Genomic DNA, 25,042 nt, shown 5'->3' with positions numbered 1-25,042 from the left:
ACTTTGGCTTTAATGGAAAGACTTGCAGTCTATTGGTCTTATTTATCTATAGGATTGATGAGAAGTTCAATTGAGATAAGAGATAGGAAAACACTTAGAAGAATATAATTCCCATGTTAATAGAAAGTTCTTATTTTTGTATTTTACTGAGTGAATGTTACAAGAAGCGGGTTATATAGTTCTTTAATATATGCAAAATCATTATAATATTAGAGTGGTTCCAAAAGGGCCTTCTCTGAGAGGAGTGAGTTCCCTGTCACTCAAGGTATTTGAGCAGAGGCTGAATAATGGTGTAGAAGTTGAAGCTGGTGGCCTGTGGGTTGAAAGTAGTCTACAGAAATTTCTTTTTTCCCCTTTGAGGTGTTAAAACACATTTTGAATTAGTTTGCAATATTTAAAAATCAGGAGATTTCTCATAATAGTGTAGATTTCTGAGTTCTCTTGAACAATCAGATCTAGCCATACTTTGTACCTGAATTCTCACCTGGAACATCTATACTGCAGTGATTGCCCACAGTGTGCAATCACTGTGTATGTGTGTACTCCCTCACTCACACCTAGTCAGCCTCTGCTGGCTCTGCTTTGATATTTAGTATTACCTTCCTGGAGGCTGTAAGCATCTGGGGGAATTAAATCTTGAGATTCCATGATGATGGTGATGATTTCAAGGAGAAGTATGAGGACGAAGATTTTAGGCCCAGTATGCCTGTATAAATCATGTGCCAAGGCCACATTTGCTGGCTGGGAGTCACTGGCAGGCAGCTTTTGCTGTGCATCTTCTCTTCCCGTTGAAGTACATAATCTGGGGGAAAGTGCTGCTCACGCCACAGAGAATACAAGCCCTCATCAAGCCAGCTCACTTTTTTTTTTTTTTTTTTTTTTTCAAACATCTTTATTGAAGTATAATCGCCTTACAATAGTGTGTTAGCATCTGCTTTATAACAAAGTGAATCAGTTATACATATACAATATGTTCCCATTTCTCTTCCCTCTTGCATCTCCCTCCCTCCCACCCTCCCCATCGCCAGCTCACTTTTAAGTGAATGTTTTTAGTGCTAGTTTGTAGCTAGTTTATATCATTGTAGGAGTTTTTTTGGACTATATTTAAGGCATAATTGCTGTTGTTTTGGTGTTTTAGTTTCATACAAGCCTCAAAATTACTACGTCTGAATGAGAGGAGTAATTGAGGAAGCTGGCCATGAGTAGTACCATTCGTTTCAGTTTAGCCAAGAGTTCATCATTGTAATGTCTCAAATAATCTTCCATTTAAATTGTCTCATTTTCTCTAAATTAAACTGCTTTGTGTGTGTTTAGTACACCAATGGACTGGTATGAGGTGTCATAAAGTATGTTAAAGTAAAATAATCATTTTATTCCAGTTAGGATTATAAATTACTTTTCTCTTAAAATACCTCCAGAGTAAAATTCAGAAGGCTGTATTCTGGTGGCAGTCAGTGAATTCAACAATAGATATTTTATTGAGTTCTTTCTATGTGTAAAATACTGTTTTAAGGGTAAATGAGGAACTTCACTGGTGGCGCAGTGGTTAAGAATCCGCCTGCTAATGCAGGGGACACGGGTTCAAGCCCTGATCCAGGAAGATCCCACATGCCGCAGAGCAACTAAGCCCGTGCACCACAACTACTGAGCCTGTGCTCTAGAGCCCATGAGCCACAACTACCGAAGCCTGTGTGTCACAGGCCTAGAGCCTTTGCTCCTCAACAAGAGAAGCCACCGCAATGAGAAGCCCTCGCACCGCAACAAAGAGTAGCCCCTGCTCGCCGCAACTAGAGAAAGCCCGCGCACAGCAACGGAAGACCCAACGCAGCCAATCAATCAATCAATCAAATCTATTAAAAAAAAGGATAAATGAATACAAATATGTCTACAATGTGGTCCCATCTCAAAAGGATCTGAACTGACCTAATGCCTTCCCACCATTGCCTAGTCTACCATATAAATTTTTTAGGGTACAGATTTGCTGGGATTTCATTGCCATGCTGCTCTCTTTCACTGGTACAGGGCATGTGACTTGTGTTTTCTGAGCCCAACGTGTTGTTAGAGTTCCTAGAATTCCTAGAGTATTTCTTGGGAAAATAGGCCTTCTTCTTGCTCCTGTCTTTGCACATTATACAGTAAGTCCCCTACATACGAATGAGTTCCATTCCGAGAGCACGTTCGTAAGTCCAACTTGTTTGTAAGTCCAACAAAGTTAGCCTAGGTACCCAACTAACACAATCGGCTATATAGTACTGTACTGTAATTGGTTTATAATATTTTTCACACAAATAATACATAAAAAACAAACACAAAAAATAAAGAAAATGTTCTTAATCTTACAGTACAGTACCTTTAAAAGTACAGTAGTACAGTACAACAGCTGGCATACAGGGCACGTTTGCATCTTTGAAAGTTCGCAACTTGAAGGTTCATATGTAGGGGACTTCCTGTATTCCATGTACCAAGGATGGAAGGTGTTAGTGAGGCTTTCTAAGCTTTAATTTCTCAAGAATCAGCTTAATAGGTATTTCTGTCTGTGATGCTCTGGTTTATGTTTGGGTATATAATTGAAATCATCATACAATTATTTCATACAATTTCATCTTATTTCATTCCTCTGATAACTGCAAGATTGTAACCTAACACTGCTACCTGCTATTGGGATGGCCTCAGGAGAGTTACTTAACACTTCTGAACCTGAACCTTGCTTTCTCTTTTGTAAAATAAAGAAAATAGAATCTACCAACATGAGGTTTGTTTTTGTTTTTGTTTTTGTTTTTAGGATTTAATATTACAATCTGTCTGATATGTACATGTTTTCCTTAGGAGCAAGGGTTCAGTATTCCCTAATGCAGTGTTTGCAGTGACTTTATAGGATATAATTACAGCAACCTAACAAGAATCAACTCTAACAAGATATATATATATATATAACATGGAGAGTTTCTTTTTAATGCATGAATATATAGGACTATATTCCCTTTTTTTGGACACTAAAAATGGATACATACTGTACACTGCTTTGCAACCTGCTTCTTCATTTAATATGCAGTCAACATTTTCCATTACCATGAAATACTTTTTTTAATTACATGATTTGTTACATTCAGCAGTGTATTTTGAGCACATACTATATTGCCAGGCTCTGTGCTAGGTGTTGGATTGGGGAGATAGACATTAAACTGTCACCCAAATAATTAGCTGATTACAAATTTGATAAGTTCTACAAAAGAGAAGTGCAGGGTCCTACAAGTGTGTGTAATGGGGAAATCTAACTTCTCTTGGGATCCTCAGGGGAGGCTTCTCTGGGGTAGTACAGTTAAGCTGGGAACTGCAGGATGGCAGCCAGTGAAGGGTGGGTGGCAAGAGCAGTAGAGGCTGGGAGTGCAGATCACCCCAATTTCCTAGTGACCCTTTTTGCAAGCTTTAGTGTTCCTTCCAGATTTTCCCAATTCTGGGATGTTCGTTAGTCTTTGTAGACATCCTTAATTTCTTAGAACAGGTTTCTAGAAGTGAATTGCTTGGTCAAATGGCTAGCACTTTTTTTGAGACTTTTATTATTCAAATTGAGTACCTATTTCTCCTACTTTCAACTATATAGGAAATTGTGATTTATTTTAATATTTGCTTTAGTAAGTTTTAAAAGGTACAGGTATACTATATCTGTACTTTGTTTACTGCTTCCGTATTGCTTCCGTTCTCATTTTAGAACACTTAAATAAACTTGTTTGTTTTTTGTGCTACAAATAATACATTTTCATGGTCCAATTTACATTGATGGGACAATTACCTCATTAGATAGAAGCTAAATTTGTAGAATATCAGAAAAATATCTCCAACAGAATATAGGATAGAAGGTAATAATTGTGTTATAATTACCTAGGGCATACTATGGAAATATTAATTTTTTTGGAGGCCCTTCTAATACATCTGTGAAGACTTCTGCAAAACTAAAACAACTAGAGGATGAGAACAAAGATGCCATGTTTGTGTTTATATCTGATGTTTGGTTGGACCAAGTAGAAATATTGGAAAAACTTCACACCATGTTTTCTGGTAGGTGTCATTTTTTCTATTCTTTTTTGAACTCTAATGAGAATTCATGTCTTAAAGCGAAATTCTTAAAAAAAAATGTATCTTTTTGAGTAGTCTAGTTTTTAAAAGACATTGATTCAGTGGTGAAATATTTTAAATGAATTCATCTTAAAGACTTACATTTTTACATTTGAAAAAATAACTGTGTGTGTGTGTCTGTCTGTCTGTGTATTCATGATAAATGAGAATTAGTCCTAAGAATAGTATAAGAGTGGAGAACAGCTTAGGCTTTGGAATTTGACAGAACTGGGTTTAAGCTGCAGTCTAATACCTTGGGCAGGTTACTTAATCTCTCTCTCAGTTTACAGGGATGTTGTGAGGATTAATCAAGCCAGTGCAGGGCCTGGCACAAAATAAGTGCTCAATAAATGGGTACTATTATTACTATTTTTTATAATAATGTTATTAAAATAAGGTATTATTTTTAAAATAGTATGGTTTTATTATTTAAAAACTCATGGTTAAAAGATTTTTATATGATTTCTACACTCTATATGTTCATTTCTTCTTTTATTTTTAGGTTATTCACCAGCACCTCCAACCTGCTTTATTCTGTTTGGCAATTTTTCATCTGTACCATATGGAAAAAATCACGTTCAAGCTTTGAAAGGTATTGAGGATCTGTTTAATAAGTGTTTCTACATTTGTGTAAACTAAATTGATAAGAAATGATCTATAATATTTTAATTTCATTCAAAATATGTAGAGTTGTAGCTAATCAAATAAAATTTGATTTATGTATATCATATGCAAATTAAATTCAAAATTCAATATCCCTTTAAAATTTTAGATTCCCTAAAAACTTTGGCAGATATAATATGTGAATACCCAAATATTCACCAAAGGTAATGATTTCTATTGCTATATTTTTTATTTAAAGTGTTATTTAAGAAACACAAAAAATGAATCCTAAGTTAAGAAATGGATGGCAGAAAAAGTTGAGAAAATTAGTACAGTTAAGAGATAAAATTAACCTGCTATCATGATAATGTATGTTACACTCTAGTAGAGATTTATAATGAAAAGTATTAAAAGGAAGGTGATAATTTCCACCGTATTCCACATTTCTTGGTGACATTACTCTTAAGGGTCTAGAGCTACACTCTTCAATATGATAGTCACTGGCCACGTGTATCTCTTTAAATTTAAATTATTTAAGGGAATTCCCTGGCGGTCCAGTGGTTAGGACTCGGGTGCTTTCACTGCAGGCGAGTTGGGGTGGGGTGTGGTGACCGGCTTCCATTCATGGTCGGGGAACTAAAACAACCCCATAAGCTGCAGGGCATGGCCAAAAATTAAAAAATAAAATAAATAAAGATAAAATTCAGTCACTCTGGCCACAGTTCAAGCACTCAATAATTGGACAGTACAGGTTTAGAACATTTCTATCATTGCAAAAAGATCTATTGGACGGTATTGGTCTGGAGCCTTTTAGTAGTTCATTTATTAAAATGTATGAAATTTAATTTTTAAAAATTTGTAATTAAAGTCAATAACTTGGTTTTAGACTACGGGATAGTGGTGCAATATTTTTAGAATGAATTATGTTGAATTTTGCTACAGTAGTCGATTTGTGTTTGTTCCTGGTCCAGAGGATCCTGGATTTGGTTCCATCTTACCCAGGTAAGTTTTATTCAGATATTTGCAACAGTAAAGAAAATTCTGTAAAATTTAAAAATGCATACTATATCACATAAATTGTTTTTATAGGCCACCATTTGCTGAAAGCATCACTAATGAATTCAGACAAAGAGTACCATTTTCAGTTTTTACTACTAATCCTTGCAGGTAAATATTAGTATTTTTATGTTGCGGTTTTTTCCTTTCATTTAACAATTAACCAATTTCTTGGGAATTCCCTGGTGGTCCAGTGGTTAGGACTCTGCGCTTCCACTGCAGGGGGCATGGGTTTGATCCCTGGTTGGGGAACTAAGATCCCGCATGCCATGGGCGGCATGGCCAAAAAAAAACCAAAAAAAAAAGTGGGAAAAAAATTAACCTGTTTCTTAAAATTTGTCTCTGAATTTTGATTGTTATGGGATAAAAATGAAAAGAAAATTTCTTTCTATCTTAGGTTTCTCAAATTTTAAAAATGTTTTAACTGTATTTAAATAATTCACTAACACTGAATTTAGAAGCTTAAATAATGGATGGAGATTTAAAAATAGATATTCCAATTACACATCCTTTAAGAAAAGTTACAATGGAAGACTGAAAGGATTACACATTTACTGTATGTGCTACTCACTGTGACCATAGGCTCTTACTGAGGGAATGCCCTCAGTCTTTGTTTCTCCTCTCTTTTCTACCTACATTCACTCCTTCAGTGACCTTTCCAGTCCAAGGGCTTTAATTACCCTTTGTGTATTGACAACTCCCACATTGATATCTCCAGCTCAAACCTTCTACCAGATTCCACACTTACATATCTGGTTGTGTACTCATCATCTCCCCTTGGATGTCTAATAGACATCTTCAGATTGAACGTTTGATATTCTTCCCTCATTAGTCCCCAGCCCTGTTCCGTAGCTTTCCTCATCGTAGTTCCTGACACCTTTATCCTTCCAGTTGTTCAGACCAACCTTTGGGATTCTTCCTCACATGCAAGCTTTTAGGAAGTCCTTCAAAAATTTGAAGAAGGACTTCAAAATATATCCAGAATCTGGCCACCTCTCTATACCTCCCCCTCTACAACCCTCTACCATCTTCTCTAGCCTTGATTACTGTAATAGCCTCCTCATTCTTCTCTAGCTTCTACCCCTGCTCCTCTGTAGTCTGTCCTTAACAATGTCAGAGTGATCCTTTAAACCTTAAGGCATGTCACATCCACCCTACTGATTCAGAAAGATGGGCCCCTCATGTTATTCCATAACAGCCCATATCCTTTGCAATGGTAGTCATGGCCTGCATGATCTGGCCCCCAGTTTCCTCCGTGATTTCCTCTCCGACTTTCTTCTCCTCCTCATTTATTCCAGCCACTCCAGACTCCTTTTGTTCTTCAAATGTGCCAGGCATGTTTCATCTTAGGGCCTCTGCTCTGCCTGTTCCCTCTGCCTGCAGTGTTCTTCCTCTGCATGTCTGCTTGACTCTCTCACCTCCTTCAAGTCTGTGCTCAGAGCAAACTTCATCATGAGCCCTACCTGTTCCAATACTATTTAATACTCCAGCCTTCTAGACCTTCCCTTCCCCTAAATGATTCCTGTTAGCCTTTTTCTTTTTGCCATACACTTAATCATCTTCCAACATACTGTGTAATTATTGTATCTGTTGTTTATTCTCATTCCTAGAATAGTGCCAGACACATATTAAGAGCTCAATAAATTACTGTCAAATGAATGGGTGAATAGATTCTGGTTGAATTTTTTCTGTGGTGAACAATGGGAAGTGGGAATGGCTTTGTACTATAAAACATCTTGCCTTTAAAGTTACCTCATATTTTGTTCTGAGGAAGTCACATTCAACTACTGTTTTTATTTCAGAATTCAGTATTGTACACAAGAAATTATTGTCTTTCGTGAAGACTTAGTGAATAAAATGTGCAGAAACTGTGTCCGTTTTCCCAGTAGCAATTTGGATATTCCTAATCATGTAAGTTGTGTCTTCTTTATTAAGGTATCTTAATTACATGTGGCTTTATATAAAATATTGTTAAGCCACTTAATCACTTGCCCTTTTGTTGTTTTTATTTATAGTTCAAAATAATTTCAGCACACTTTTGTCAGTAAGGTAATTTTTGTTCCTAAATCAGTGTTTCTCAATTTTCTTACTGATGTATCCCCTAATGGGCAGAAGAAAGCCCCGAAGTAGCAGGAAATTTCTTTGGAGGTTCTTGTTTTGCCTTTAGAACTCATAAATCTTACATTGTACTTCTATATATATATATTTGTTTAAATAAAATGTTTATGTTTATCGTGTTTATTAAGTATTTCCTATGATTTGCCCACATCAGGAGGATGTGTAGTGTTTATCTTGTAGCTTCAAGATTCCCAGTTGTCAATCACTGGTTACATGTACCTTCATTTGGAAGTATGGAAGTAGATCATACAGAGCACTTTTAGTATGTATTTTATAACATTTAAAGTGTATGTAGGCTAAGTATATATTCTTGGTATTACTCAAGCTGTGGAATTATTTTTAGATGAACAGAATTAGTAAATGAGTTTATTATACAGCTAAGAATACAATTGCTCCAAAATGACTATTTGGGGAAGTAGCTTTTATGGTGTTGAATGAAAACTCATAAATTTCTCCTAAAATACAGGATAGTTGATTTCATTTTATATCAGTTTTCCCAAGGTTTTGTAATTCAGTTTTCCCAACTGTTTCTCAAATTTTCTAAGTCACTTTGGTAATTAGTATTTAATTTGAAATTCTTTGTTGCTCTTTTAGCTTTTACAAATGCACTGAAGTTTGTTTTGTGTCATTCTTTTGTAGTTTGTAAAGACTATCTTATCCCAAGGACACCTGACTCCTCTCCCTCTTTATGTCTGCCCGGTGTATTGGGCGTATGACTATGCTCTGAGAGTGTACCCTGTGCCTGACCTACTTGTCATCGCAGACAAATACGATCCTTTTACTTTGACCAATACCGAATGCCTCTGCATAAACCCTGTAAGAATGTAGTTAACATTATGTAGTCATCATTTGTCAAGATTAGAGTGTTACTTCTTTAAATTTAAAATATATGTTTAATCAATTACTGTTGGAGTAAAAATATACTATAAATGAAACACTGACTTAATTTGGTATAAACAGAAAGTTCTTAAACTTTCAAAAGAGTATGTGACTATAAAGTAATGTGACTTCTTTCTTAAAAAAGAAAAAAAAATGCACCAAAGCTTATAAATCCAGATGAGTATTTTCCCCTTCAAAGTAACTTGCCTTGGGATTCCTTTCTGGAAATTACTTTCAGAGCATGTATTCCGTTCTCTTTAAACATGTTAATGGTACTTGTCCTTTGAGGAGGATTTTTTGTTGTTGTTGGAAATTGTCCAAGTCCCAAAAATCTAAGACTGATAAATGTGGAAATTCTTACTGGGACACAGTTTAATATTTCATTTTTATGCAGAACCTTGAAATTGCTTCAGAATCTTCAAGTTGCTTCTGAATTTCTATAAAAGTATGATTGACTTTTTGAACTTGGGGACTAAATGCTGCATAATGTTGCTTTTTATGTCAAATATCTTCACTAGTGATTTTTAATCTCTATGTTTCCTTGATTCTTGTGAATTTTGAACTTTAGTACTTTTTTATTTCATCTAGGTCATTCCTAGAAACATCATCCCTTACTGCTTTTCTCACACACACATTTATTTTGTCTGGCTTCTGCAACCACAGAACTATTGACATTTTGGACCAGATAAATCTTTGATTTGGGGCACCATCCTGTGCATTGCAGGGTGTTTAGCAGCACCCCTGACCTCCATCCACTAGATGCCTGTAGCAGCCCCCAGTTGTAACAATCGAAAATGTCCTCAGATACTTGCCAAATGTCTCCTAGGAGACAAAAATTGTCCCTGGTTGGGAGCTACTGCTCTAAGGATGAGCACAGTCAGCTGATTTGGTTTCATTGTTTGAAATTTGTGGCCCTAATTTTTGTAGAATCTTTATTCACATTTCAATATTCTTGTCACAATGAGGCTATTTCCTTATTTAAATTGAACTCTTTGGGCATTCTCATAGTTAATGCTCTATTTGAAACCACTTTATTTCTGAATTTTTCCACTTTTTCATACTGTAAATGAGTAAACAACCAGTTCCTACACCATCATTATATCTTTTTAACCTTATTTATACCTTTTGGGCAAGCCCAAAACTTGGTTTTGACATTGCTTCATCCTTTCTTGATACTTACTCCCATTAATGAATGCCTGCAATGGGCCAGACATTGAGCTAGTGCCAGGGACACAAAGACTGAAAAGACAGAGTCTGCTCAGTAACTTTAGAGTTTAGTAATGGCCAGACAATTGTATGTGTGACTACTGCTCAGTTGTTTTGGGGGCACAATGGCAGGGCATCAAACCCAGATTTTTACTGGGGAGAGGGTCAGGAAAAACTTCTCGAACATGATGTTGGAGTGTCTTATATGCTTATTTAGCATCACCCAGTACTGTTTATTTCTTATACTAAGTAAAACCCCTCCTAAGCATTTCTAGTCACATTTGTTAGCATAACTGTTCTAGTCAACTTGACTTTTTGCTTCAAGTGGAGATATTTTATAGTAATATTTTTTCTCTATAAAGAGCATACAAATATTTGTCTCGTTACTTTATAGTCACATCTTGTAACTTTATTTTTAAGTTAGGAGCAAGGAGTTTGATTTTAAAAATAGGGATTCTTTTTTAAAAGTTGAGTATTCACTTATGGGCATTTTTCTCTCCAAAGGGCTCTTTTCCAAGAAGTGGATTTTCATTCAAAGTTTTTTATCCTTCCAGTAAGATAGTAGAAGATAGGTAAGTGTGCCCTCAGAAACAGCAAGAAACAGCTGTCTCTTGGTGTAATATTGCTAAAATTCAGATGTTCTGTAGGTGTGCTGAAGTTTTTAAAAGTCTACAGTAGCTCATTGGAAATGTTCTAGGCTGAACTTACTGTGTTCATGCTGGGAGACACAGAATTGTATGTACTTGATGGCACATTTGTATGAAATAGACCAAGAACTGTTTTCTGAGGGAAATCTCAGACTGGCTGTGGAGGTGGGCTAGTTCTTTTACAGGCAGACTCCTGATGACGTTATTATTCCAAGAGGTCAGCCTTGCCGTCCACACGGTTGGTTCTCAAAACCTAGATAATCTGCCTTAAATTGGCAGCAAAGAATTGTAGGGGAGCTGGGTTGAGTGTGGTGATGGTGAGGGGTTGGAGTTGGGGGGAGGTCTTGGGGAAAAAAGAATAATCACCTGTTGGGTAGTGGCTTTCAGAGGGTGTCCTGTGGACCACGTGCATCAGAATCCTCTGGGGTCCTTGTTAAAAATGTTAAGTTCCAGGATCCCACCCCAAACTTATCAAATGTCTCTCTCTAGTTGTAGGGCCCAGAAATCTGCATTTTTAACAGTTTTCCTTAGATTCAGGCATCCTAACGTGTGATTTCTTGGTTAATTATATTTTGTTTCCCACCTCCAGTTAAGAACAGTAACCAAATACCTCCAGGTTCTCAGAGAATATAACCTTGAACACCCAACCCAATTGTCTTTTTTTACTTTTTGTAATTAACATCTTTATTTAAATAAAAACACAAGTACATGATAAAAATTTCAAACAATGCTTAAAAGTATAAAATTGAAAAGGAAAAAGTAGCTCCGTTTCCTAACCCTGAAACTATGATTAACAGCTTCTTATATATATATTTCTTGAAAAAAATTTCTGCATTACTTTTGCTGCTCAGTATTCATGGAGGATTAAAGTCCGTTCACTTTTGGGATATTCTAAATTTTATTCTTGGATTCACTCATTTGACGTGTATTTGAATCTTACTGTATTCCAGGCACTGCTTAGTTTTTGGAATATAACCAGACAGATACTCTTATAAAAGTCACTGATATTCCAGCCTCTATTCCATAAGCTGAACATGTGTTTGACTTCACCTAGCCCACAATGAATCCTTAAACAAATTTTTTTTTGACTTGGAATGCCTTTAGGTAAAGGCAACGCTCTTACCAGTCTCAACCACTCGCTGTTGTTGACAGTGATTTTGTGACCCCAGGATTAGGTCACCTCTGGAGCATATTTTGTCCACCTTTTTAAAATTTTTTCTTGGCCACGCCATTCAGCTTGTGGGATCTTAGTTCCCCAACCAGGGATTGAACCCAGGCCCTCGGCAGTGAAAGCGCAGAGTCCTAACCACTGGACCACCAGGGAATTCCCTATTTTGTCCGCCTTTAGATTGACTTTTACTGAACTGAGATTTGGTATAAATTCACAGACATATAAAACTTATTCTGCCATGAAAACCAATAGTGGGCACTTTCAACAGATCTCAGGACAAGAGAAATCTGTGTCTGTCCCAAGCAACTGTTTATTTTCATCTTGGGGAGACTGTAAATCTACTAATAGACTCCCTTTGTGTTAGCTGCCAGGAAGCACAGCCAAACGTGCAGCCCACCTCTACAGCAGCAGAGGAATTACTAGCATAAATGTTGGCTGCGGCTCTGGCTTCCTCTTCTTTTCTGATCTGTATTTTTCTCTTACCTGAATTTCCTGATTTCCTTACTTTTATCTTTTTATTATATCTATCTTGGCAAACCAGTTAATTTTTTTTTAAATTTATTTATTTATTTACTTATTTATTTATTTTTGGCTGTGTTGGGTCTTCGTTTATGTGCAAGGGCTTTCTTTAGTTGCGGCGAGCGGGGGCCACTCTTCATCCCCGTGCGCGGGCCTCTCACTATCGCAGCCTCTCTTGTTGCGGAGCACAGGCTCCAGACGCGCAGGCTCAGTAGTTGTGGCTCACGGGCCCAGTTGCTCTGCGGCATGTGGGATCTTCCCAGACCAGGGCTCGAACCCGTGTCCCCTGCATTGGCAGGCAGATTCTCAACCACTGCGCCACCAGGGAAGCCCGGGTTAATATTTTTTTAATGAGTTGGGAGATAAGCAAATAAACCACAATAGGAAATTAACCGATTTATTATGATAGCACAAGACACTTGTTACATTTCTTGTAATGTTCCCTGATTGCCATGCAGAATTGTTAATCTAAGTACAGTGCTTAGAATCTAAGCACTGTATACAGACTTCTATGACAGTTCTAACACACCGTTTTAGTCACTTATGTGCCTGTCCCTCTTAAAAGTTTCTAGAACAGTCCTTGACTTGCAGTTGACATTCACTGTTAAGTTGAAATAGTTGGTCCCTTTATCATCTGTGGAGTCAGATGCTGAAAACCCTTGACATAATTTCCAAACTATAATTTAGTAGTGATAATTTGAGGAATTTTTTCAGTGCTGGATCAAACAGGTTGATGTATGGTTTTTTTGTGTTTTTTTTTTTTGAGAGAGAAAAAATTTTCATGATATAGTGAAATAATTTGGTTTTACTGCTACTTAGTTTCTCCCAAAAAGAATTTTTTTTCTTAGAATATTTGTGAAATCATATTGTAGAGTTAACCACAGAAATGTAGCCAAAGTAGATAAGGTTTAACCCTGTTTCAACATGTGCTCTCAAATACAGTTGTTTTATTTAAAAACACAATGTTGGTGATGTAGGGGAGAAACGCCCATTCTCACACAGAGTTGGTCAGAATAAAAAATGGTAAAAACTTTTTATTTAAGACCTCAACTGCATATATCAGCAATTCCATTTCTAGGAATTTATCCTACAGGTATACTTGGGTTTATGCATAAAATTGGGTACAGCTCTTTTTACTGTAGTTTTTATAATTGCAAAACAAATAGCTTAAATGTTTATCTATTTAAAAGTTATTCAGAACTTTTCTAATTTATATTAAATTTCAAAGCCATAGAGGAAGGGATTAGTTAAAAATTATAAATATGTGTTTATTACTAATTGAAAAAAGGGGTAGAATAGTGTTCATTGTATTCTACCACTTGTGTGTTTTTAAAGCATTTACCCCACACACATGCTTGTATATGATTAGACAATCTTTATAAGGATATACTGTTGCTTCTGGAGAGCAGAAATAGAGGGTGAGACAGGCTTATTTTTCACTGTGTCCCCTTTTGAATTTGGAACAATATGCATGTATTGACCTATTTTTAAAATTAACTAAAACTAAATATTAAGAAATGTACAATAACTTAGGTTTCCAAAATGTTTAATTTTATGAATATTTTCTTTTTTCAGCAAACTCCAAGGGTTTTGAGATTCTTAAAGACCATCTGAAGAAACAGAATTCATCAATTTTCTGCTTAATTTTATATTTTATGTAATTTTGATATTAAGTTACAATAAAATTATGGTAAACTTTAGGATGTTCTGCTTAAATTTCTATTTTATGAAATTTTGATATTAAAGTAAACACGATGGGCGCTTCCCTGGTGGTCCAGTGGTTAAGACTCCGTGCTGCCAATGCAGGGGGCCCGGGTTCAATCCCTGGTCAGGGAACTAGATCCCGCACGTGGCAACTAAACGCACACTGCCGTGAAGATCCTGCACACGGTAACGAAGATCCCACATGCCGCAACTAAGACCCGGCACAGCCAAATAAATAAGTAAATATTTTTAAAATAAATAAAATAAAATAAACATGATGGTATACTTTACAAAGCTTTATAGGAAAAATATTTTCTGCATAATCTTTTAGGAAAAATATGAAAATGTGTAAAAATATATAATCCAAGTATACATTTGTTTAAAAATTTAAGTTTCATTATTTCTGTACTAGTTACACGCTAATGTTCACCATAAGAGTCTTAATAGTATATTCAAGAATTGCAAATTGTTTAAATTTCAAGTCACAGAATCTATTCTAATGATAGTGAAAACCTTTGTTTCAGGATATTACTATGATATTCATTACATAATTACCTTTTGGCACTGAAAATTTAAAAACACACTGTCCCCAGAGTTTTTACATTTAAAAGTAATAATACTCACTTTGAAGCAGACTGTTTTGCTATTTTGGGTATAATAACTCAACACCATGCACTTATCTAGTAGTTTATGGGGGGGGACTATGATGATGGCCCAGAAATGAATCTGAACGACAGGAAGTTGTTAAACGTACAAAGAGTATTTCAAATGTAGGAATAACCTTTTTTTTTTTTTATAAATTTATTTATTTATTTTTGGCTGCGTTGGGTCTTCATTGCTGTGCACGGGCTTTCTCTAGTTGCGGCGAGCGGACGTACTCTTTGTTGCAGTGCATCGGCTTCTAATTGCGGTGGCTTAGGCTCTAGGCACTTGGGCTTCAGTAGTTGTGGCACGCAGGCTTCAGTAGTTGTGGCTCGCAGGCTCTAGAGCGCAGGCTCAGTAGTTGTGGCGCATGGGCTTAGTTGCTCCACGGCATGTGGGATCTTCCCGGACCAGGGATCGAACCTGTGTCCCCTGCATTGGCAGGCGGATTCTTAACCACTGCGCCACCAGGGAAGTCCCAGGAATAATCTTAATATTACAGAAAGCCTGGAATGGAAGATATTTCTTTCAAAGCTTTTTGGGGAAGAGATACTGATAAAAAAATAAAAATGACACCGAAAGAAAATTCCTCAAGAAATTTAATCTGAATGTTGTGATAAGTGAATTCTGGTTAAGGATGAAGTGGCAATTTGAGATGTGGTTTAAGGATGTAAAATTTCAGAGCATTAGAAGAGGTCTGATGTTAGAAGAGCAAGATTGAGCTTTAATTTCAAGAATAGCCTGGAAATTTTGACTAAAGGTGAAATTAAGGCATAAGTTCAAAAGCTACTAGATTACTTGGGAAAATTTACAATTTGGGCCTTGAAAGTGAAATAGAAACTGCAAGGTTGTTGGTCCAGTTACAAGAACCATAGAGCTAAATATGAAAGATTTCTTTAGGAACACATTTAATGCCTAAAAAGATAGGGTATGTTTACGGGTTAGCAAGGTGACGTAAGATGAAGCAGAGCAGTTAACTATGTACGAGCCGATAAGTTGCCAGAATCAGGCAATAATTATTAGAATAAGACAGGAACTAGAATCAGGTGGAGGTGGACATTGTCTGGAAAGAGGTCTGAAAAATGGGCTAGCAGAGGAACAGCACTGCAAGGGTATCCAGAGCTAATACTCTGGGGCACAGAGAAGTGGTGTGCTCCCCGACTTGGTGTTTTATCAGCTGAAGCACGGCTGACCGCGCCGCAGAAATCTGGGTATGAGGCACCGTCATGTGACATTATGCCTTAGGGGCCAGGTAGATCACACAAGATGGGAGTAGGCTGAGATTTCTCTGCTGTGAGAAAAGCCAACACTTGGTCTCAGTGTGGGGAAACCACAGGAAGTGCCAGTGCATGTGATGAGGTAGGAGAGAAACCTGGATGGTGTCTCAACATTGAGGTAATGCCAACATTGTGTTAAATGTTGCTGAGAGTTGCAACAAAATGAGAACAGATAAGTGATCACTGGATTTAACAACTACCAATTAATAACTACCCCAATCAATAAATATTCTTCTATAATATCTATTTGAATGGCTGCATAGAATCCCATTGCATGGCTGTACCAAAATCTGCTCAACCAGTCCCACTGTTGAATTCTTAGCTTCTTCCCAAACTTTTAGAATCAATGTTTCTTGAGCATGCTCTCAAAGTTGGAATTGCTGGATCAAAAAAAGTATGCACGTTCTAAAGGCTTTTTATACAGCTACCAAACTACTCTCTAGAAAGGTTTTATTAATATAATTCTACCACCCCAAGGAAATAGAGTAATTGTTTTTAAAAAAAGCCTTTCCCATTTTGATAGGTGATACGTAGTATCTTATATTTGCATTTTTATTATTAACGAAGTCATATGTTTACTGATCATTGGCTATTTATGAATAGCCTGCCCATAATATCTCTTGCACCAAATGAGAGTTGTAAACAGGGCAAATTGGTGAAATATCTAGAAGACTGAAATGCTGGTTTAGCGAAGTGAATAAAGCATATAAAGTTGTTAGAATCACAGCTTGTGAATGTATTAGCTTTGTAACTTTCGTCAGGTAACTTCTCAGGTCCCATCTTCTTATCTGTGAAATGGGGATTAGGTCTACCTTGAAGTGTTGTGAACAATGGATAACGTACATGATGCTGTTAATTATGACAATTATTCAGATGGTAATTTTGCAGAGGTAACTGCACCATGGCACAGGAGTCTAAAAAATGCATAATGTTGGTTTGAAGAAACTAAGGCTATTTCTGATATTTCCGTCACCCCTATTCCTGCCCCTCCTCCCGGGTGTTGGTGGTGTCACTATGGCAACGAGCACACGCTGCCCGAGGCTCAGTTCTCTGGCGGTTACAGACCTCCGCCGCCTCACTCTCCGCAGACCAGCGACTCTACGACGCGTTCCTCCCACTCGGTCTCAGATTCATCTCCCTTGGCCCCTGAGCAAGGAGCCGAGGGGCAGCATGGCCAAGGCGGCAGCCTCTTCGCCGCTGGAAGACTTGGACCTGAGCGGAGAGGAGGTCCAGCAGCTCACCTCCGCCTTCCAGGACCCGGAGTTCCGGCGAATGTTCTCCGAGTACGCCGAGGAGATTACGGACCCCGAGAACCGGCGGCGCTACGAGGAGGAGATCACGGCCCTGGAGCGTGAGCGCGGAGTGGAGGTGCGGTTCGTGCACCCGGAACCGGGCCACGTGTTGCGCACCAGCCTGGATGGGACCCGGCGCTGCTTCGTGAACGTGTGCAGCAACGCGCTGGTGTGCGCGCCCAGCAGCCGGCCCGGCTCCAGGGGCGCGGCATCCGGCAGCCAGTGGTCCCTGCCCTACAGCCTGGCGCCGGGCCGCGAGTACTCTGGGGGCCGCGGAAGCCGCTACACCGTCTACGACGTGGTCTTCCACCCAGACGCGCTCGCGCTGGCCCGACGCCATGAGCGCTTCCGCCAGATGCTGGACGCCACGGCCCTGGAGGCCGTGGAGAAGCAGTTCGGCGTGAAGTTGGACCGCAGGAATGCCAAGATCCTGAAGGTCAAGTACAAGGGGACCCCGGAGGCCGCCGTGCTACGCACGCCCCTGCCCGAGGGCTCCCCGGCCCGGCCCGATGGGGAGCCGGAGAGCCCTCTCCCCGATTTCCCCTACCCCTACCGGTACCCGGAGGCCGCCGGGAGCGCTGCGATCCCCAGGCCCCAGGCGCCCTCCCCTCCGGAGGCCGTCCTGCAGCCCGCCCCCACCGAGCCTAGCTACAGCGTGGTGCAGCGCCACCACGTGGACCTCCAGGATTACCGCTGCTCTCGGGACTCGGCCCCTAGTACTGTGCCCCAGGAGCTGGTGGTCACCATCGAGCTGCCGCTGCTGCGCTCGGCCGAGCAGGCGGCGCTGGAAGTGACGGGAAAGCTGCTGTGCCTCGACTCGAGGAAACCCGACTACCGGCTGCGGCTCTCGCTCCCGTACCCGGTGGATGACAGCTGCGGCAAGGCGCAATTCAACAAGGCCCGGCGGCAGCTGGTGGTCACGCTACCTGTGGCGCTGACCGCCACGCGCCCGGAGCCCGCCGCGACCCCGGAAGACGCCGCCGACCGGCCCGGAACTGACGGCGCGCCCTGCGCTTCCGCTCACCAGGGGCAGGCGGGCCCGGCGGGGGTTGGTGGGGCGGACGGAGGCTCGGATCCCAGCCGAACCGGGACTGCAGACGCCGGGATCACCACCCCGGACGCCGACGGGGAGGAGCGCGTCTCAGAACCCGAGGAGCGGGATTTCAGCGGGCAAGAGAGATCAACAGCAGGCATCCGGGAGGAGCCGCCTCCCGAAGCTGGAAACTCACCTGGGGACGGTGGCGGAGGCGCTCCTAGTACTTCATCCGGGGACCTTGACAGGGGGTCTTCTGCAGGAAGAGTGAGTGCGCGCCGAACTCTCGGCATGGAGGCGCTGGAGGCCCGGGAAGGCACCCGCAGGGAGCCAGCTGATCGAGCCATGGGTGCTCCCGGGACCGACCGCGGGGAACCTCTGTGTCCGCCTTTGCAGTGTAATCAGGATGAAGAATCCCTGACTCTGCTCATTCAAGTGCCTCGGATCCAGCCTCAAAGTCTTCAAGGGGAAGTGACTCCCCTCTGGTACAAATTGTCCTTCTCCACACAAGACTTAGTTTATTATTCCTTCTTTTTGCAGTTTACTCCAGGGAATAAGCTGAATACCAAAGAACCAGTGGTTAGCATTTCTTCAAACAATGCAGTGATAGAACTGGCCAAATCTCCAGAGTGCCATGGACAGTGGAGAGAGTGGTATTATGGTTTAAACAACGATTCTTTGGAGGTAACAGTGCTTTCTAGAGTCCTAATATTTGAAATATTCTGTTCCGCTTACTATCACAGGCACACTCTCAGTTTATCCTAAACAAAGGATTTTCCATGATAACTTCTCTCCTGATGACTTGAAATTGATGCACTTGATGAAAGATGTTAAGTACACATTAAACGCATATTGAAGAAAACGAAAAAAACTTAACGCATCCTCTCTGGTGGATGGGTTTCAAATCTTCACAGTTGCCCTTGAGAAGGGCTGTAACTTTAGTCATATTCTCAAAGGGGTTGTGACACAAATAGGTTTAAGAGGCATTCTTTTATGGCCATATTTTAAGTTGGTAAATAGCTTTTTCCAACCTTAGAAAGTAAATAATAGTTTACTTCCGGAGAGCAAAAGTAACTCAGCCTGTGCCACAGTTCTTTTGTAGGAAAACCAACTCGCAGGTGTGAATCTAAATCCCTTGCCCTCTCGGCCATATGGTACTGCTTAATTTCAGTCGCTGATATTGGTGGGTTTGTCTTCTGGTGGGCCTTATATTACATTGAAATTACCTCTTTTTGCATCTGTTTTAATCTGTTCCCTGCTAGTACTTGGCACAATGGCTGGCATTTAACAAAGTGTAATATAAGCCTTTGTTGGTACCAACATCACATCAGCTACATCTCTTTTGGGCAAAAACTGGGGCTGCGCATTATCAAGTTTACCTAGGATATCATTTTGTAGTTGCTACTATACCTTTCAGATTATTGAGGATCTTGAGATTCAATATTCCAGTACTATTGGCAAATACTGGAAAGAAAAAAAAGTTTGACGTTCTATAGAACTTTTTAAACTCATAAGTGAACAATTAATTGGTATTTTTGATTGAGGTTTGTATCAATGTTACATGTAAATCTTTTTAGCTCTTTTAAGATATTCAAGGGTTAAATTCCCAAATTCATAACACTAGTTGCACAGATTATATATTAAAAATTAAGTTTGGGGCCTGCCAGGAAGTTTTACTTCTTCCTGTGTTTTTCTAGAAATTTGCTAATCAGTTAAATTTTTATTTTATGAGGTGTATCTTCTGTGAGAAGTGGTTAATTTGAAACCCTCCAAAAATGGTAAATAGCCAGGGCTAGGTAAGATACTTTGTGAGAATATACAATATGAAATCGACTATCTGTTTATGTCATCAGAAGGGGGAAATTTAGGAAAGGGCAGTCGTTTTCCTGTAATTGTTTTAATAAATGTGAAAATAACTCACAATGTGGGATAAAAGCTATATGGACAAGCATTTGAGAGAATACTAAAGAATATATTTTCATCTGATTTTCCAGTATGTGAACATTATTTTAGCAAGAAACTAAGACCAAAATGGGATCAGGGCAACTGTGCTTTATATCTTTGAAGCCGGAATAGATTTATAATTACTTAATTAATCATCACATTTGCTGAGGCTGGTGGAACCATAATGTTCAATTTTTTTTCTTTACATTTTACTGGACCAGGCTGTAAGTATTAAAGTGAATTTTTTAAAAAAATCACAGGAGTATTTTGTGGGTAGACATATAATGATTACATTAATATATGCATTATATGAAAATAATTATAGAGACTAATTTGTGGCTGTCAAGGTCAGAATTTGATACTTTACACATAAACAAGCAGAAAATAAATCTCTATAAGCCTTAAATATTCACTGGGAATTTTCCTAGAGCATTAGGACCACTGAATTCAGTATCTTTTATAGTAAAATCAGTCATTAGACTGAGAAGGCAAGTTTATGCAAATCCTTTGTATTTTAATCATAACCAGTTCCATTATAAATATTATTCTTCCCTGAGGTAACTAAACTATTTGGTGTATTTTTTTGCAGTTAACGTGTAAGTCTTTTGCAGAGACATGCACCTTAGAAATGCTTTTGATTTGGTGGGGTGGGGGGAGCGGAATGTTTCTACAGTACAGTGTTATTCTAGATCTTCAAATAACAGCAAGGCAAAGTCCTCCAAATGTGAAGTTTTTCTTTCACCAAAGTTCACTTGTTTAGTAGGTGTTCACAGTTTAAATAGTGTTTAATAGAAGGGAACTTGAAACTTGTCTCTTTCTGATCCCCCCACCCAATCTGGACCAAATAATGAATTGTGTTTATTTGTAATTAATTTGTTTACATTCAAGTACAGAGGAAAATACTTTTATTTGGAGCAACGGTGAACTGATTTTAAGAATTTTAAATATAGTTGTTCCTTCAAAGCCCTAACTATATACCTATGTTCACTTGACGTATTTGAATATGAACGAATTGCTTTGTGTTTGGGATTCTGGTGGAAATGATTTTTGCATATCCTATAGTTTGGAAATCTACCTCATTCCTTTTTTTTTTAATTGTATTTAAATATAGTTGATTTACAGTGTTGTGTTTCCTTATTTTTTTAAAAAAATTTTATTGAAGTATAGTTGATTTACAGTTTCCTTATTCTTATATAAAGCTATATGCTAGTGTTGCAGTGATTATCGCAGTGCTTAAAAATGTAATATACTTCTGTTAGATAAAATATTACACTTGGCTCTTACCTAGCCAAGAACTAAAAGGCAAACTGGTCACACAAAATTTAAATAGATCCTGTCTGTGTATCTTTTGCTGACTCATTAGGAAGTGTTCTAAAATTAAATTACATTTTCTAGCTTGGACTGCATTTATAACTCTAGAGGTGATGTTATTCTTACAAAATAGACGAAAAAAAAAAAAAAAGGAAGATAATTTGTAAATAAGATTACCTGGAAGGAAAACATACCTCAGATTTAATAGAGACCTAGAAAAGGAACTAAGACTTTTTTCTTTTAGGGTCTTTTCCTATATATGTATGTACTCTTGCTGTTCTTATTGCTCTGTACAATACTCAGTTTTCTTTTGCCAAAACAGCATAGGAATAACATTAAAATAAACATTTTAAAAGTGCAATTCTGAACTGTGTGAGAACTTTTATGAGCTGTTTTTAGATACAACTCTGTCAAGTATGACCAATAAGGTAGAATATTTTTTCTCTTTTTATTTTAGGAAAGGTTATTTGTCAGTGAAGAAAACGTTAATGAGTTTCTTGAAGAGGTCCTGAGCCCTCCATTCAAACAGATAATGCCCCTAACCCCACCATTAATTGAAGTTCTTCAGGTTACTGATAGTAAGATTGAAATACATGCAAAGGTAAGGATTTTGGTGGGCTCTATAGAGTAGTGATTTGGGACAAGGTTGAAGCCTAACAAATAACTTAATTCTTGGTTTTCTTTATATCATAACTTTAAACTAAATGGACATGATGGCTGGGAAGAGTGATGTTAAGAGGAATAAAGACTTTTTTATATGTATTTTACTATTAAACATCTGCAGTTCATTTTCACTTATGTTATCTCCTTTAATCCCAAAATAACTGTCCAGTGAGGAATAGAGAGAAACTAACATTTGGGAATTATGAGTATTAGTCCAGGGACAAACAGCTTTTTTTTGACTCTCAAACCATGGGAACTATGTCATCCAGTTTGTTCATTCTTTCTAGTTGAACTTAAGTTTGGTTATTTTTATAGTCTTCAGTATTGGACACAAATGAGTAACTAGCACAATTGACTTGTAATGTGAATTCAGGGGAAAGAGGCTCTAAAGAATCACAGAAATACAAGAAAATTCAAGAAATTCAAGAATGTCCTTATAAGAATGACTGCTAATGGGTTTTATAGGCCATGTTAAAAGGTTTGTAGGCCAGGATTATTTTATCCTGAAAGAGATGAAGGGTCAATGAAAGTATTTAATCAGAGAATCAATGCCAGGTTTGCATGATTAAAATATGACTGGCAGCATTTGGAGAATGACTCTGAGGGGGAAGCCAGAGGGCCTATCTGTAAGTCTACTGGGGTATTCCTTCACAACTTAAAAAAGTTTCCAGCGGGTACAATTTACTTTTCTATTTGTTTCAAAGAATTATTAATTTGCTGTTTCTCTTGACATAGTTGCAAGAATGTAGTAACTCTGAGCAGCTTCATGAGAAGGAAGAAAGAGTCAATGAAGGAAGTCATCTAACTGAAAAAGAAAGTCTAGGACATGCTACTACCTCAGCTGATTCCAATTCATCTGTAGCAGTCAAAGTACTAGAAACAGACAGTTGTGGTTCAGTTGCATGCATGCAACAAGGGGCCCTTGATGTTGCTCAAAAGCCGTTTGCAAAGTCTCAGCAACCTGAGTCAAAAATGGAACCTGAATTTACAAAAGACAAAAGTGCTGTTCACTCAAATGACGAAAAAGATAATTTAAAAGAACCAGTAATAACTGAAGAGAAAGAATTAGATGGAGATCACCCATCTTCATTACTGAACAAAACTGCAGTTCACAATACACCTGGTTGTGACAACATAAAGGAAACCAATATGCAGGATGGTAGTGTGAAGATTATTAAAGATCATGTGACTCATTGCTCATTCAGTTTTCAGAATTCTTTGCTTTATGACTTGGATTAATTCTGTATCATCTTAGAATTTAAAGGTTGAGTAAAAACTTATGGACTAAAAATAGATTCTGTTTACTATCTTAAAACCAAAGGTATTCAAGAAAGTGTAAAATTAAAATTTGCAATTTTTATTCTCATGGGGAAACTGAAGCTATTTTTTTGCATGTAGGGAGTTTATACAAAGCTTCCTTAATTATGTAAATAAGTTTTGTGATTCCTCTGATGTATATTTTTTCTAATAGTTAAACATTTAGTTTTAATACAACCTATTTATATTTACTTCTGTGTTGTTTTTGGCTTCTTTTGCCATTACTTTAATAAAGTTTCAAAATAAATATTAAGTTTTGTCTGTCACAAAGTAATTCTAAAGAATGCAATTAACTAGAAGCACACTAGAGTGCATGTGTTGGGGGGAGGAGAATCTCAAAACTACGCATTTATAAGTCTCACTAAATAGGATGTGCTTATGCTTGTCATAGAGATTCTGAGAGGAAAGAACTTTACTAACCAATATTAAACGATCCAAACAATACAAAGACACTGAAATTTAGTATTTTTGCTTCAACTCTGTATTTTACTCTTCTCATATGTAAGTCACCATGTATATATATACGTGTGTATACATATATAAATAACAGGTTATTAATGACCTTGAAAATTGAAAATTTTAAAAGAATTATTTGGAAATTATTCAAACATCCCTTGGTTTTATAGAATTAATTTACAAATTTTAGAACAGGACAATTAAAATAATCTAAGAATTTGCTCCAATAGGAAAACTGTCTTCTTTATATTATTACATGAAAACAACAACAAAAGCTAGTGTTTTCTAATCAATTTCTTTTATAACACCTAAAAGAAGGCAGCAGATAATTTATCTAACAGTGGCTAAGCTATGAATTTTGTGGCATAGTATTTTTATTTGAGGCCAGGAGAAAATCCCAATAGATTTTTTTTTTCCTCACAAAAAATTTTAGGACAACATGAAAAACAATATAGAAAGGAAAATATTTGTTGATCTAATCGCTGACCCCAAGGCCTTGAGCTGATCTATTTCTGTTCCAAAAACAGCTACTAATTCAAACCTCTGGCCTTACCTTAGTCCTGGAAACTACTTAATTTCTTTAGTCCTTTGAACTAGGGAGGTCAGGTCAGAGCACCAAAAACTGGTACAAAGCCTAGCAGTTCATTCTGATTTACATTTATAACCCCAGTAAAACCTGGAACCAGAGGGCTGAGGGCAGTATAAAGGTAGCTCATAAAGCAAGAGAACTATTTGCTCCATTGTAGATGACCATATACATTTTTCAACCATAATTGGAATCTTAATTTGATGGAATAATAGTTTTGAGACTGTCCATTAGGTACACAGTTTTCTTAGATTGAAATGACTATTGCAGTACCTACACAGAAAGTAGTCTATCTTTGTGGTTGAATACAATTATATACTGTTAAGGGAAACTTCCATGTTAAATATGTAGTAAATTTTAAGCCTGCTTCCTATTATTTACTGTGTCTGTCCTTTTAAAAAGTATGATTTCTGTTAAAATAAAGCTGGCACTAGAACATGTTTCACTTTGGCAGGACTGAACTTTGTATCATTTCTGGCTGTACTTCACTTACACAGCAGCTTTT

The 25,042-nt window shown here is 38.0% G+C and overlaps 2 protein-coding genes and 1 non-coding gene across 4 annotated transcripts in view; all 3 read left to right on the top strand.

Moving 5' to 3' along the window:
* Positions 1-14,012, top strand: part of POLE2 (DNA polymerase epsilon 2, accessory subunit) — a 29,123-nt gene extending 15,111 nt beyond the window's left edge. Inside the window, exons 11-19 of the mRNA XM_007192810.2 lie at positions 3,884-4,056; positions 4,616-4,705; positions 4,886-4,940; positions 5,659-5,718; positions 5,806-5,883; positions 7,575-7,683; positions 8,530-8,706; positions 10,480-10,547; positions 13,888-14,012. Coding sequence (XP_007192872.1) covers positions 3,884-4,056; positions 4,616-4,705; positions 4,886-4,940; positions 5,659-5,718; positions 5,806-5,883; positions 7,575-7,683; positions 8,530-8,706; positions 10,480-10,547; positions 13,888-13,906 — 829 coding nt within the window. The 3' untranslated portion in view covers positions 13,907-14,012. The remainder of the gene's footprint in view (positions 1-3,883; positions 4,057-4,615; positions 4,706-4,885; positions 4,941-5,658; positions 5,719-5,805; positions 5,884-7,574; positions 7,684-8,529; positions 8,707-10,479; positions 10,548-13,887) is intronic.
* Positions 14,013-14,075: 63 nt separating this feature from the next.
* TRNAG-GCC (transfer RNA glycine (anticodon GCC)) lies at positions 14,076-14,148 on the top strand. The gene has a single exon. It is a non-coding gene; the product is annotated as a tRNA-Gly (tRNA).
* Positions 14,149-15,829: 1,681 nt separating this feature from the next.
* DNAAF2 (dynein axonemal assembly factor 2) lies at positions 15,830-24,979 on the top strand. Of its 2 annotated transcripts, XM_057542600.1 has the most exons (4): positions 15,830-18,527; positions 18,801-18,944; positions 21,973-22,116; positions 22,914-24,979. In XM_057542600.1, exons 1-4 carry the CDS (start codon positions 16,857-16,859, stop codon positions 23,415-23,417), a joined length of 2,463 nt encoding a protein of 820 aa, XP_057398583.1. In that variant the 5' UTR covers positions 15,830-16,856; the 3' UTR covers positions 23,418-24,979. The 2 variants fall into 2 exon arrangements, with proteins under 2 accessions (XP_057398583.1, XP_057398582.1); XM_057542599.1 differs by having other exon boundaries at positions 15,837-18,944.
* Positions 24,980-25,042: the final 63 nt, after the last annotated feature.

Source organism: Balaenoptera acutorostrata, chromosome 3 (genome assembly GCF_949987535.1).
Source record: "Balaenoptera acutorostrata chromosome 3, mBalAcu1.1, whole genome shotgun sequence".
Lineage (NCBI taxonomy): Eukaryota > Metazoa > Chordata > Mammalia > Artiodactyla > Balaenopteridae > Balaenoptera > Balaenoptera acutorostrata.
This window is presented reverse-complemented; position numbering and strand designations above follow the sequence as displayed.